This window comes from Eretmochelys imbricata, chromosome 22 (assembly GCF_965152235.1).
Source record: "Eretmochelys imbricata isolate rEreImb1 chromosome 22, rEreImb1.hap1, whole genome shotgun sequence".
Lineage (NCBI taxonomy): Eukaryota > Metazoa > Chordata > Testudines > Cheloniidae > Eretmochelys > Eretmochelys imbricata.
The window spans coordinates 11,009,128-11,024,161 of NC_135593.1; the positions used below are offsets into that span (position 1 = coordinate 11,009,128).

The window sequence follows — 15,034 nt, forward strand, 5'->3', positions numbered from 1 at the left end:
CCTGGCCCAGCTTTCAGTTTTGCTTGAGCTCTCTTTGAGGTGGATACAGTGCTCTGTTTGATCCCATAGGGAGATTGATCAAAGACGTTTCCAGAGGCAGAGCTGTGGTCTAGAGATAGAATCAGGGAGTGCCCATAAGCCCCCCTGTTGCCTTCTGTAGCATCTATCTAGCAGAACTGAAATATAACACCTGTCTTGTTTCTGCATTGCAGGACAGCCTCTGCCCCTCCCTCCTATGATCACAGACAAAGCATCATATGGCGCAGTCCTGCTGCCGCAGTATGTCTCTCTGTGGGAGGTGCTGCTATCTATTGTAGAGGTGGGTACAGTCCTTTGAGCTGGAGAATGTGCCAAGAGGATGGGATGATGCAAAGAAACACGTTGCACTATGAAATAATATAATCTTATTCTGAAGGACCTCAAGGTGCTTCACAAACTTTGTATCTATAGCTGCAGTGAAAGGTAGCCACCTCTGGGGTGGAGGAAGTCAACCCATTTGTATACCACATGCTCCACAAGAATGGGGAAGAGAGGGCACATTTTGGCCAAGGATACTAGAGCCATTTGTCTCTAAAGTGCTACATGATCTTTAATGTCACGGGGAGAGGACCTGTGTTTTAAGGTCTTATCAGAAAGACCTGGGCCTAGTACGTTGTATGGAACTCGCATTTATTTACTGAGAAGGAAGATGTGGGACTGCTCGGATTTGGCTTCAGGGATGCTTGGTTTTGCAAATATGAGGCTTCACCCATTTTGTCACCTGTTCCATTTACTAATACTTCGCGCTCATTGGAGTGCCTTCCATCTGGGAACTTCAGAGCTTTACAAAACCCTCAGCCGTCCCTCTGGGCCTTAGTCCCCCAGGGTGTAAAATGGGTTAATGATGCTTTCCTATTCACAGGACGGGTCAATAGATTAGCACGAGGTCACACAGTAAGAGAGACAGGAATAGCATGCAGGAGTACTGATTCCTAGTCCCTGGCCCTAGCCATTACACCAAAACTACCTCCTACGTGAAGAAAGCAGGCATCAGTTACTCTAATTATTCACCCAGAATTGAACAAGAAGCAATGGGTTTAAGTTGCAGCATGGAAGAAGCTTTCAGAACCATAGGCAATGGAGCAGGTTATCAAGGAAGTGATGAAATAGCCATAATTGAACATCTGTGTCTGATGAAGGCTTAGACATCCAGCTAGCAGAGATGGTGTTGGCAGGATTGAAACTCATCACTTAGTTGCAGTTCTTTGCACCCCGGGAGCCCTTTAAGAGAGGCAGCTTTTGCATAGGATTTGAGTAAATGTCGGTTTGTGAGACATAGCAGCTACTTGGCTGATGATGCCGCCCCTATGTAGCCTGTCCCCTTAGAAAGGTTACTTGTTCTTCCTTTGCAGCCCATTAAGTCAGAGTTCCCGGTTAACATGGAGAACCTGCCAGTGAATGATGGCAACGGGCAGGCCTATGGGTATACGCTCTACGAGACGGTCATATCCGGCGGAGGACAGCTGCATTCCAGGGACAACGTCCGGGACCGAGCACAGGTAAAGAGCACAGAGCAGTTGTTGTTCTGACTCTACAGAAAGGCAAATAGCTTGGCTGCGGTAGTTGACGTGAAATAGGCCAGCCGTAAACCAAGGTGGCAGGCTTTCCCTGAGTAGAATTGTGATTCCCTTGTGCTGTTCATAACGAAGCCCCAGCCTACATCCTCCCTAAATCCCAGGCTCAAGGTCCAAGTCTGTTTAAACTCCAATAACATCAGCTCAAATCTATCCACAGAAGGTAATGGTAGGAAATCATGGTGCATTTTTAGAAATGCCTTGATTTGCCCAACATTGCAGAATGAGTCAATGGCAGAGCTGGGAATAAACCCTGGGAGTCTTGACTCCTGTTAGACCAGAGGTGGGCAAAGTACTGCCCGCAGGCCACATCCAGCCCACGGGACTGTCCTGGCCGGCCCCTGAGCTCCCGGCCGGGGGGGGCTAGCCCCCGACCCCTCCCCCGCTGTCCCTCCTCCCCTGCAGCCTCGCCACGCTGCCAACGCTCTGGCCCTCTGCTCCTGCTGGGCAGTGCAGCATTTTGGCTGCCTCTAGCTGGGTGGTGGGGCTGTGAGCTCCTGCTGCTCTGAGTGGCATGGTAAGGGGGCAGGGAGCAGGGGGGTTGGATAAGGGGCAGAGGATCCCAGGGGACAGGGAGTTGTTGGATGGGGCAGAGGTTCGGGGGGGGGACAACGATCAGGAGATGGGGAACGGGGGGGGGTTCGATAGGTGTGGGAGTCCTGGGGGGTCTGTCCGGGGGCGGGGGTGTGGATAGGGTTCAGGGCAGTCAGGGGACGGGGGGGTTGGATAGGGGGTGGAGTCCTGGGGGGAGCAGTTAGGGGACAAGGAGCAGGGGGAGGTTGGATGGGTCGGAGGTTCTGAGGGGGGCAATCGGGAGCAGGAAGTGGGAGTGGGCGGATAGGGGGCAGGGGCCAGGTTGTTTGGGGAGGCACGGCCTTCTGACCCAGCCCTCCGTACAGTTTTGCAACCCCGATGTGGCCCTCGGGCCAAAAAGTGTGCCCACACCTGCGTTAGACGATGCTTCCTCCCCTGTTATGGCTCTAATCTCTTGTCTAGTACACCTGTTTCGAATTCTGCTGGTCTCCTTTGCCCTCTCCTGCAGGTGTTTGTTAACACTGTGTTCGTTGGATTCCTTGATTACAACACGGTGGAGCTGTCAATTCCTGAAGGACAGGTAAGTAATCTGAGACCACTCACGAGAAGTATGTGGGTAACAGAATCACAGCTCACCCCCAAGAATGCAGAGCCCGAAGTGTGTCTAATGCCAGCTTCTTGCAAACCAGCGATGCAGCAGCATGAGACACAGAGCAGTTGTTACACTCAAACCTGAAATGACTCCACAGTTGGAGCAGAGTGGCTTAAAATGCCAAGAGTATCCTTCAGAGAAGGGGAAATATTTGGACAAAACTCCAGTCAGCAGGTTCACTCCAGAGTAGCAGCTGGTGCACTTCCTGCCACACCCACACACTGCAGACACCCATGAGATGGAACAGTGGGCTCTAGGGACCCTGCCTGTGCTGACTGAGGACATGTAGGCTGTTCGCTCATAGGCACAAAACATGCTTCAGTCTTTTTACTTCTCTTAGGTCAAAGTGAAGTGAGTTGGATGGTCTCACGTGTGTTCTGAGCTCACGCTCTCCCGCATTACAAAACCATCCAACAGTTCGGCACAAAGCGGCCGTATGAGTAGCACGTCTACTAAATGTGCACTGGCAGAGCTGTGCATGGCTCCAAAGACGAGAATTGGATGAGTGGGAGGGAACATTGGAGGTCAGGAATGTGACTCCTGGGTAGAGCTGTGTGATGGAAGCCTGTGTGGTGTTGGACACATGTTGTTTCTAGCTCTACGTACCATTTCAACCATTTAAAATGTAACAGCAAAATATTATGGTTTCATGAGAAGGTTGAGTTTTCCTCAGTGATTGCAGTTACTTGCAGCTGTGGCATATGCCTGTAATTTATAGTCCTGTAAACAGCTGCCAAAGCTACTGGTGCAAACTCCCCCCTGGAGCGATACCATTGATTTCTCTCTTTGCTCAACATGGCTGACCTGGCACTTGGCTGTGCACTAATTCAGCAGAGGCTGATCCATTCTTTACAGGGCTTCAGGCAGCTCAGGCTTTTGGTAGAGAACTGCGGGCGTGTCAATTACGGACTTATGCTGAATGAGCAGCGGAAAGGTAGGTTAAGTTGTCTCTTCCCTTCCAAGCTGGTGCATGGGGCTGAGAACTCAGATAAACCCCTCTTTTTGAGTCTGTGTTTAGCAAGGACCTCCAACACGGAGGACATTTTTAAAATGGCTCCCGCACTCCAGAAACAAACACTCCAGATCGAATGTTAAAATCCTGTGTGTTGGATTGAGTCGTATAAAGGCATGCAAAAATTTCACTGTGCCTGGATAATGCTGTGTAGCTTTGCAGTCAGGCAGTAGAAGGCAGCCAAGGCGGGAGACTGATAAAAGAATATATGTCACTTCTTGACCATAAGTTCAAACATGTCCAGGGTGGTGGTAGCTGACATGTGATAGTTGGTGAAAATAGCCCACTTCATGGGGGATGGACCTATCTTAAAGACCTTCCCAAGTCCCTCCCTATAGTGGTTGTCAAGATAGATGGGGTGCCCCTCTTCTCACTCCATGATGTCCATATCCACTTGTGTAACATCATACATGGGGGGGGAAAGGAATTCCTTCCTGATCCCTGTTTCTGCTCTGTGATTTGGAGAGCAAGATAATCTCAGTGTACACAGGGTCCTGGGACTACGGACTATGTCCAGCTCAGTAAAATATTTATGCCGGTAGAGCTGGGGACTGGGAGTCAAGATTCCTTGTGTTCTGTTTTATAGGGGGGAATGTAGGCTGAAACGTTCAGAGCAGCCTAGTGAATGTAGAGACATATTTCATTAGCTTTAATGGAAGAGGTGTGCCTAAAGCCCCTGGACTGCTTTGACAATCTCAACCATCGGCTTGTAGTTAATGACCTGGACTGAGAGCCAGGAGAGATGGGTTCTGTTCCCAGCTCTGCCCTGGACTTCTTGTGTGCCAGTTTCCTCCACCCGCAAATGAGGATAATTTCAACTGCCTCACAGGAGGCTGGTGAGTCTAAATTTGTTGGGTGCTTTGAAATCCTTGGTGAAAAAAGCAGTGGATCAGTACAAGGGATACCAGGATTTCCACATTTTCTTCTGAGTATTGGGGAAGTAACTGATCTGCTGCTTTAAAAAAAAAAAAATCCATGTATGGACAGCCAAATAAAAAGTGAATCTGCTATGTATACCAACAGTACGTTCTGCCAGGAGAGGGTTTCTCAGCTTAGTGAGTTAAAGCAAAGGATGGAGAGGAGAGGGCAAAGTGTGGCAACATTCCCTGCTCAATCTGGATGAGCAGTGGGACCATATGGGCTTTAATGCCATTGCAGAGCATGACTACTTTCCGTATCCCGCTGTTCCTCCTATTGAAATAGGAAGATCCGTCAGCTTAGTTGCTTCTCAGCTCTTTATTACCTCTATTGCTCTTGCAGGCTTAATTGGTGACGTCTTCCTGAATAAAACCCCCTTGAGGAACTTCAAGATTTACAGTCTGGAGATGAAACCTGGCTTCATGGAAAGGTTTGGGAGATATATGTACATATATCTAAATTGTTTGTGCAGAGGAGGAGGGCATATATATATCTCCTTCGTTTGCACAGACAATTTGGCATAGGTGCAAAACCTACTTAGCAGTGCCCGGAAAGGCAGCACCTGGTGAATCTTCACGCTTATGAATCTCTTCCTGATAACGCCAACTAAAATTGTACAGAAGGTTTCAACACTTATTTTTGCACCTTTATTTAGGACCCAATACAACCCCCCATTGAAGGGGATGGAAAGACTCCCACTGACTTTAATAGGCATTGGATCGGGCCTGTAGAGATGTGGCCAATCCAAACCCTTTTGAATTTTGTAAAAGTTTGGGGCTTGTCTGGGATCAGAAATTTGGGATTAGGAAACACTTCAGTGAAGGACACTCCCTCCTCCCTGGATAGAGAGGGGAAGTAATTTCAGGAAGCTCCTAACAGTGTATTACTAGTCCAGATGGCTTCCCCCTATTTCATGTTTTAAAATTGTGTTCTTCAGTATTAAATGCTAAAGCAAAATAATCTCGGAGGGATAACTAGCCAGGCTGCTGTCGTTAGAGCAACAGAGCATAGGTCACTTTATGGACTCCTGCCAAAAATCTCAAGGGGGTTTGCTATTGCAGTGCTAGTGTTGCCAAATAATGTAACACATTTGTGAGGCCTGAGGACTTCACAGCTGTCATTCTGCTGCCTGCTGTGGTCACCTGGAGTTTAATAGTGTAGAAAGTCTAGAACTCCAATACTTCTGCTACAAAGTTGCAAACCCCTACTGCTTGAGCCAAAGGAGAGAGAATCTCTGTTAGTTCTGGACACTGCAGGGCCTGTGACACACGCAGTTGTGTTCTTATTCTGTCCAGTAGATGTCAGCCATGTGTATACTCTCTCTAGTCAGTTTATTACAGTGATCCTTTAAGGACAGTGCTAACAGGTAGTGTTAAATATTCTAAGTGAAGGTTTTGCAAGGTATTCTCTTTGGCAGGGTGAGCTGTCAGCTTTGTGCTGTAGGGTCATTAGAGAAGGATATTCCCAATCAAAGGTATGAAAGCTAGTGAGCTGCCATGCAGGCATAAAAGCAAGATTAGCCAGCAGTCTGATCAGTTACTAGCAACTGGCCATTAGCAATGAAACATCATAAGGTAGAAATCTCTGAGTAGGAAGCCAGAGTACACTGTATTGAAAATGGGATTGTGCCAGGCTTAGCTCAGCAATACAGTGGAATTCACATTGCACGAGGTCAATAATTTGCTTGAATCTGGGGATGCTGCTGATCAGCATTGGAGAGGACATGTTCTGATAAGGTTTTGAGTCTCTTGTGGAACTTCTAAGCTCCTCACTTTCTCTCTGCTTCATCACCACTCACAATCACACCTGTGGTACAAGAAGGCAAGAAATGATGCAGACTTTGAGCATACCCAATAACTTGCTAATACCCCCTGATGTGATGAAGGGTGCCCTTGCATTATATATTCCAAAACAGACTTGATGCATCTATATTGGCTCAGATAGTGATATCCGATCCCATGAGCTAAACAGAATTGGACTTCGTTAATACTTGGATGGGAGACATCCACCAAAAACCCAATGCCAATAGAAGTGATGGGTTTGATTCGGTAGGTGGCATTCGCTAACACCTGACCCAATGTTCCAGCGTAGTTTAAGGGGGCATTGGGCTTATGAAGGAGCTGTTTGGGGTAAGTCTTTAAAATTGAGGGCCAATCTACCTGAAGGCAATAAAGATCCTGCAATATTTCTCATGAGAGCAGAGCATTCACCGGAGTGTCCTGACCAGAGTTTCCCCCCCAAGTAATTACATTGGCCATTATAACGTTGCAGTCCATCTTGGGGGCTTTTTAAGGTACTTCTAGAGCATCCATCGCTATAACATCCAAGTGCTAAATAGAGTGGCCTAGGTTTCCATAGCATTCTCCACAGAATATGGCATGGTGGAATTTTCATGCCACCTCTTCTAAGGTCTAGGAACCTTGACTTGCCTTCTGTGTACGAGTAGTTCCGTGGTGGTGGTGATGATGGTGATGACAGGAAGACTGTAGCAAATAGGTTTGTAGTGTGCTCTCCAGGCAAATGAGTTTTGGTTCAAGAACTGGAGGGAAGGACCTTGTGTGCTGCAAATTATTGTTACACTTGCTGTGTTTCTCCCCAGAGATGGCTTCATTATGGTGACAGGTGATGCAGGGTTTTTTAAATTAACAACTGGTCAAGCACTTCAGAAATTGTTGAGTTGAAGGGTGCTGTACAGATATAAAATATTAGTCTGAGAGGAATTGCAGCCACCATTATAGTTAAGGTTGCCTGGCTCTGTCTATGCTCACTCCATTTTCAAAAAGAAAAGGAGTACTTGTGGCACCTTAGAGACTAACCAATTTATTTGAGCATAAGCTTTCGTGAGCTACAGCTCACTTCATCGGATGCGTTCAAATGCATCCGATGAAATGAGCTGTAGCTCAGGAAAGCTTATGCTCAAATAAATTTGTTAGTCTCTAAGGTGCCACAAGTACTCCTTTTCTTTTTGCAAATACAGACTAACACAGCTGCTGCTCTAATCCCTGTTTTCAGTTGCTCATAAGTTTATTTCTTTTTTGAAACTATCGATTTGGCAGAATTTTCCCAGTATTTGTGTGTGTCCCCCAAAATAATCAAGGTCAGGTGAAGTATGAAGCAGGAGGAACTGAAATGGTTCAGCAGTTTTGAGTATGTGTACACTTAAAAAGAAACCCCGAGAAAACTTGAATGCTGGAGAAAACTTTTAAACAGCTCTGTCATGCAAATAATGGGGTCCAAAAGGTGAAATGTAGCCTGCAGCTAGCCCTCTCTGAAGTGCCCTTCCTTGGTCCAGAAGTTGTTTTTGATTTCACTGAGTTACGAGCCTTTGAAAATTGTGCAGTACTGTAGGTGCGTGGTGGTTTTTGCTTTGTTGTGTTATAAAACCTAGGCTTGTAACACGTACCTGGGCAGCACAAGATTATGTGGCTAATCTAGCATGCTGAAGTGCTTTTCTGAACTGGAGTTCTGTTGAGAGAAGTCTAGATAAACACCTGGGAAGGTTTGCCCAAAAAGGGAAGGGATTGAGGAAGGACTCCAGCAGACTCGATAAACTGGGGGGGGGGGGGGCAGGGCAGAGTTTCCATACGACACTTTGTCTCAGTACCTGAGGCCAGCTGGTAAAGTGTTCAGCATCAGGCTAGATTGTGCTGGAGACATTAAAGCCAGTCTCGTGATGCCTGTGCACAAGGGAGCAGAGTGAAGGCTGAAGTGAGGTCTGGTCTATACACTGGTTTTGTACTGGTAAACTATTTTGATTAAGGATATGACTCTCTTACCAGTAGTTATACTGGTACAACCCCAGGTGTGGAGTTTATATCTGTATAAAAGGTGCTTTTTATACTGGCATCTCTACTTGTACAGGAAGGGGAAATAAGTTACACTGCTAGAAAGTACCTTTGAGTGCATCTGCACTAGGGGCAGGTGCCACTAAGAGGAGCAGTCTAGTAAAGCCAGTATTTTCTGGGTATAGACAAGTCTTGAGTGTGCAGCCTCACCTCCAGCATATTCTTTTTTCTTTTTTTTTTTGAAGCAGTGAAGCCTGAACAGCTTTTCCCAGGGAAGTGTCTGTTAGATCACAGGGCCTCGTGTTTTGCTTCATATCACTAGCCTCCGGGCATGTTTATAGTCTTTTTAAAAACATGCTACAAAATAGAGAGCAGAACCGGATCAAAGTCAACTTAAACTCCTAAGCCTCAGAAGAAACTCATGCCCTCTCATGCCACTTACTCAGGGCGCAGGTACGAGCCTCTGAGCATACCCTGAAAGTGGCTCTAGCTTGGTCAGACCAATGGAGGAAGAGTTTCCAGAGCCATGAGCCCATCAGCATAGTGTGTGTTCTTCCCTTGAGTTAACTAACCATCATTAGCTAATGGATTCAAAGAGAACTGAAGACATGCTAACACAGCTTCTTAGTCACATTAGCCACTCAAGTTCTGCCCCAGGCTCTTGAACCAGGTTAAAAGCTGAGTTGCCATGCCTTCACTACCATTGTAACCTGAGTTCAGAACACTTTTGCGGGGGGCAGTGTAGACATACACTAAGAATGCACTGTCCCTAACTACTTGCCTATGCAGAGTACAAATCAGGGGTCTGTCAGTATCCCATCTGTTTTCTGCTGCTACGACAACACCTTGGGTGTGTGGCGGGCACTCCAGCAATACCCGAGATAGATCTCCGTAGTTTAAGATTAGCACCTTGGATGCACCAGGAGACAGGTTGGTAGCCAGTGTGGTTGGTGAGATGAGAAATGAGTGAGTTTGAAGCAGGGATTTTCACTTCTAGCAAAGCAGAGAGAGAGCAGTAGCAGCACGTCTCACTGCATTCACAGTGGAGACCTTCACCTTGCTGACAGAGAAAGGTGAAGGCCAAGATCTCTCTCACCAGGGGATTAACTTGGAAGTAAGGAGGTGCCTGCCTTGAATGAACAACCATGTCCCCATGCTGAGTATTTGTCCCTAAACCAGTGCCAGTGGGCAGCAACTGCTGCGCATTTCAGGCAGGAAAGTGAATAGCTACTTCACTGTAACAAAACAAATGGTCCCCTAGGGTGGCCTCCTGTTTGAAGTGATCCTAAGGCCTGCCCTGGGCCCATGAATAGCTCCTCTCCGGAAGTTGCTCTCCTTTTGTTAACCGTGTTTGTCTTTCTCTCACAGCTTGCGAGGTCTAACTGCTTGGAGTACTATCCCGGATTACGCCGTGGGTCCTGCATTCTTCCAAGGAAACCTGCAAGTGCAGTATCTGCCTCAGGACACTTTCCTGAAACTCGAGGTGAGTCGCTCAGTTATTGTCTGGTTTTTTTCATATGGCTGGAGAGAGACCCTGGCATAACCACTCCAGTGGCAGCACCACATAGCACTCTTCATGGGTCTGTGGTAAAGCAGGCCACCCATGCAGGCTGCATAGAAGTCTGCTCCTAAAACTGCCAGCTGGCATGTTCAGTTAAACACAGCCTCCACCATCACAGGCCCTGCTGAGACAAACGTGGGTGATTCTGGCCTGCCCCTCTAACGGCATCCTGGCAGAGCTAGTAATGAGCCCAGCTTTACATAAATTAGGTGCTGTTCCTCTTCAGGTAGCAAAGGGTTAGTGGCTGTGAGCACAAACCTCTGAGTACCTGAGTCAAGTCATTTCCCTTCTCTGTGCTATCTGTAAAAGGGACAGTGCTGTGGAACCTTCGGACATGGGGTCTGAGAGTGGCGCTATCTGTGTACAGCACTGAAGAGGAAGTGCTGTGTGTATTGTTAAAATCTTGAACTCCTTCCTCTTAGATTTTATTTCAGTCCCCCAGTGCAATCTCTGTTCTTCAGGTCTCAGTGTAGTTTACAAGACAAAATATATAGATAGTTATAGCATGATGATGAACAGGCATTGCGTGAAAAGGGTGCAGGTGTAATGGTAGGGGAAGACCTCAAAGAGGCTCTGAAGGAGATGATATTTTTCCTTGGGAAGGGCGATTGGTTTGTTCAGTTTTTTTAATAAACCTGCTATTTGTTGTTGTAATCTGGCCCATTCAGAAGAGCAAAGCTAGAAGAGTTTAGCATTTGCCTTTAGAAGTATTACTTTGAGCCTCAGGGCTAACTCATCTCCAGCAGAAATGACTTGACAGGAGCCAGAGAGCAGGTGACTAGCAGAGGCAGGGGAATTGCCCTAACTCCCTTTGCACTTAGATGGTGGCCCCCAGCACCTCATTACCAAAGTTGTACATCTCCAGCCTCATTATCATTCGTGCGGTTGCACAGGGGTAACTGAAGGCAAAAGTTCCACTGCCAATGGACCCAAGTAGCGATTCTCTTGTTGATGCACCAGCTTACTCTCCCTCAGCGGTGTTGGCACTGCAATACCAACAGGAGTACAAAACCCCTGGGGAGGATGAGAGAGCGAACCAGACATGATAGAGGTTAGTCTCAGTGCTTTCATGTTCTCTTGGAAGGCCCTCAGATGCGACACCGATGAGGGCAGCAGTATTGACTTATTCGTAAAATTGCTCAAATTGTAAGAGGGAGAATGGTCCGGTAATTATTACACTAACCTCGGATTTGGAAAGAGCAGGTTCATTTCCCTGCTGTCTCACAGCATTCCTATATTACTGTGGGCAAATCATTTACTCTCACTGTGTCTCGTCACAGTTTTGTAGACGGGGAACGAACTCCCAGGAGTCTTGAGAATAAATATCCCAAAGATTGAGAGTTACTGTAGTAATGGAGGCTACGAACACCACCTAGCACAGGGGGTCCCGATTCCTGACGAGGGCCTCTAGCTACTACTGCAAAGCAAGCCATTTGGTTTTTGGCCACTGCCCTTGGCAGATCGGGCTTGGGGACAGACCTCCTCAGGTAAGAAGGTACATTAGTGGCAGGATTGGAGTGGAATATGAGGGGTTTAAAATCTGTCTGAACAACTTGCTTTAAGAGCAGAAGAGGGATGTCTAGCAGCAGGTGGCCTGAAAGAACACTAGGGTCTTAGTGGCCGAGAGCAATTGCTTCAGTAACCCTGCTCTGCTATCTTTCTTGTAGGGTTGGGAAAAAGGAGTTGTGTTTGTCAATGGAGAGAACCTAGGACGCTACTGGAAAATCGGACCCCAGGAAACACTCTACCTCCCTGCAACTTGGCTGCAGCCTGGGAACAATGAGGTGAGAGGCTCTCTATTAAACATGCTTATCTGACTCACGTCTGTCTAAGGCTAGCTAGGAACGCTCAGTGCCTTAAAAACTCACCTTAATCTGACTCTGCAAAGCATGGGGGGTAGCTCTTTCTGAGGTTGAGATTCAAGTTAGAGCAGCACCATTCCTTGGCTATCAGTAAAAGAAAGGCACTGTGGTGAACACTGACTTTGGATCAGTATTGTATATAGAATTTGAAGGGCAGCATAACTTAAATAAAAAGCAAGACCACCTGACTTGGGATTGGTGTTTACTCTTCACTGCTGTGAAGTCTTAATACAGCCCAGGATGTCAAGTGATGGGAGTTTGGTACGTACTGGGACCAGTGGGGTGGTATACTGATGACATTCCCTTCAATGGGAGCATCCTCCCCCAAAACTCAGGCTTGATCTTCAAGTCCCAAAATATTTCCCCATTGGAAAGAGCAGTGATTGTCATTTTAAAGGGATTTCCCGCCTCCCACCCCTAATCTCTTTATTCCCTAGATTATCGTTTTTGAAGAGCGCACTGCAGGCCGGATCATACAGTCTGTAGATATGCCTTATCTAGGAAGGACCCACTATATGGACTGAGTAGGAGAACTGCCTCCCGTTGGGTTCATCTTGGATATTCCTTGGTGTATGTGTGGGGACGCATCAGTCCAAGTACAGACTGGTTTGTTAATTTCTGTTAGACCAGTGTAAAGGATTTGCTCCCTGGCAACAAGTTTAGGAGATAGACTTGGAGCACCCTGAGAGGTGAGTCCATCAATTTCTCCCAGGACATCGAGCTCTCCAGATTGGATCAGTGCCTGTGATGTAATGGACAATCCAGGGATAAGGAGTAAAATAGGGTGTTGTGCGGGAGGGAACTATCTGAGCTGAGCCCAGCCCCTGCCCGAGATTAACGCACTCCATGGGGGCATCTCTTGATTGATTAAAAGGGGAGAGAATTCCTGGGATACATAGGAATGCTGTGCTGAGCTTTCAGGCAGAATTGAAACAGCCTTTTTGTGTAGAGAAGGGGCTTGCTTTGTTCAGTTTTTGGAATCCTGATTGGATGTTAACAGTTAATTTTTAATATTCTAAGGTTCTCTTCTGTGGAAAAAAGACCCAAACAATTTCTAATGTTACCTGTGTTTCTCCTCTGTCAGCTCCGCCAGAGCAGGACTGTTGTGTCAACCTAAGGTTCCAGTTCAGGCAAATTATGAACCTTCCAAAGAGCAGGTTCAGAAGGGGGAATGGATAAGGAGCCCACTGCTTTACAGTCTGTGTATTACTTAGCCACATGCCCACAGCTCCCCATTGACCTCAGGGGGAAAGGTGCATAAGTAAGGTTAGCATTATTTAGCCTTGAAAGGAGAAAAATGTCCTCCTATGTGTGAACAGGACCCAGATTTTTAAAACTGATATAAACGGAATAAGGGATCCTGGGAAAGAAGCAGGGTGGGGATTATGTTATAACTCCCCACCCTGACAATCTCCAGATGGGTTCCCTGTTTGATAGGTCATATGTTGCAGAAATGTTCAATGCAATATTTCAGATATTGAAAAGAGCCATTGCTAACTCTGAAAACCTGCTCACCTTCTTTTTCCCACTTAAGGTACAGGAAGATGGTTTAAATACCCTCAAACTCCCATGCTGTAGCTGTCAGTGTAGAATTGGCTGTGTCCAAGAGCTGCTCATCTCTCCTGCAACCAACATGTCCTCTGACCTAGAGGAGTCAGGTCAGTACTTATGGGAGCAGTTTAACCCCATTTAGATAGAGCAGTAAGACCTCACTACCATAACCACCTGGCAATGGCAGTAACAATCAATTTCAAGGGAATTTTAACCATTAAAAACCATATTTAATTTTATTTAACAAATTAAATACAGTTCAATTAAAACTGAGAACAGACAGTGCAGCTGTAATACACTCCATCCTCCGTCCCAATCAGTGCCTGTCTCGCCGCAGCATCTGTAGCTCAGCTTTCCTGGCAATAACCGCCACACCACCTGGAAAGGCCTGGCTCCTGTAGCTGACTTTCTGAGGAGAGTGGAGCATATTTGTATTTGCAGGGTTGTCTGTAGGACTTAGTCCTTTGCATTTCACCAGGAGTTTTTCCCTACAGAGAATGGAAGGCTGCAATCCAGCAGGGTTATTAGAATAAACAAACAGACATGCAGCTAGGACATCAGTTGAAAACAACTTGAATATCATGAAAACTTTGTATCCCTTTTGAAAATACCTCTTTGTTCACAGCCTGAGGGCTGCACTTGGGAGGCTTGAATAATAGTGGAATAAACCTGCTTTGATGCAGAGCACCACTGTTTAACATGAGCTAACAATGGCTGTTCCCAAAATGCAAGTGGATACCAGTTGCATAAAATCATTGCTATCCAGTTTGGATTTCAGCCATTGAATACAAAGGAAGGTTTTCACAGAAGCTATGTAGCAAGGCTTCCATGATTGGAAACTAAAGAACCTTATCAGCTAAAGAAGGTAACTTTTTTCCCCAGTGATAGTTTTGATAAATACAACAAACAATTTTTTTTTAAATATTAGGAAATATAGATTTGGCATTAGTCCAATGAGTGATTTCTGCCCACTGAAGCTAATACTCTGCAAGAAATATTCTACATGTATTTTTTTATACTGTTAAGGGTTAAAAAAATAAGTGAGTCTCTTTACAGAATTACATTTTTCCCTTAATTCACATGTAAAATTGTGCTTCAGACTTTTCCAAAAGAATGGGAGATTGATTAGATTTTTTTAGTCTTACCAGACCTAAGCAGCAATCTAGGAAAACCATTTTTAAAAGGGGGTGGACGGGAACTGATTTAACTTCCTTTTGTGTGTGTGTGTCAGCATCTCAGACACAGAAGCATCACCATAGAGACTGTGCTTCACCACCTTACACAGAACAGTCAAAAAACCCCACCCAAGTACCTTTCTCCTGCAGGAAGAAGCTTTGCACCACAATGGTTTCAGGTATTTGAAGTTGTTTGGGTTATTTTGTTCAGATTATTTCTTTTCACTCCACCCTTTGTGGAGTCAGGTGTTGGTGTAACAGTGAGACACTGTCAGGGGAGCTATAGAGCACACCAGTAATAGCAGGTATGGAACTGCTCCAGTGGCTTTTTATTGGTAGCATGATGTGGCCTTGAAATGGGACATATCGAC

The 15,034-nt window shown here is 46.2% G+C and overlaps 1 protein-coding gene across 1 annotated transcript in view; it reads left to right on the forward strand.

Annotated features, from left to right (window-relative positions):
- Positions 1 to 12,993, forward strand: part of LOC144278420 (beta-galactosidase-1-like protein 2) — a 49,968-nt gene extending 36,975 nt beyond the window's left edge. The window contains exons 12-19 of the mRNA XM_077839697.1: positions 213 to 319; positions 1,392 to 1,538; positions 2,656 to 2,727; positions 3,655 to 3,733; positions 5,072 to 5,159; positions 9,883 to 9,997; positions 11,743 to 11,859; positions 12,375 to 12,993. Of these exons, the coding sequence (XP_077695823.1) occupies positions 213 to 319; positions 1,392 to 1,538; positions 2,656 to 2,727; positions 3,655 to 3,733; positions 5,072 to 5,159; positions 9,883 to 9,997; positions 11,743 to 11,859; positions 12,375 to 12,461 (812 nt within the window). The 3' untranslated portion in view covers positions 12,462 to 12,993. The remainder of the gene's footprint in view (positions 1 to 212; positions 320 to 1,391; positions 1,539 to 2,655; positions 2,728 to 3,654; positions 3,734 to 5,071; positions 5,160 to 9,882; positions 9,998 to 11,742; positions 11,860 to 12,374) is intronic.
- Positions 12,994 to 15,034: the final 2,041 nt, after the last annotated feature.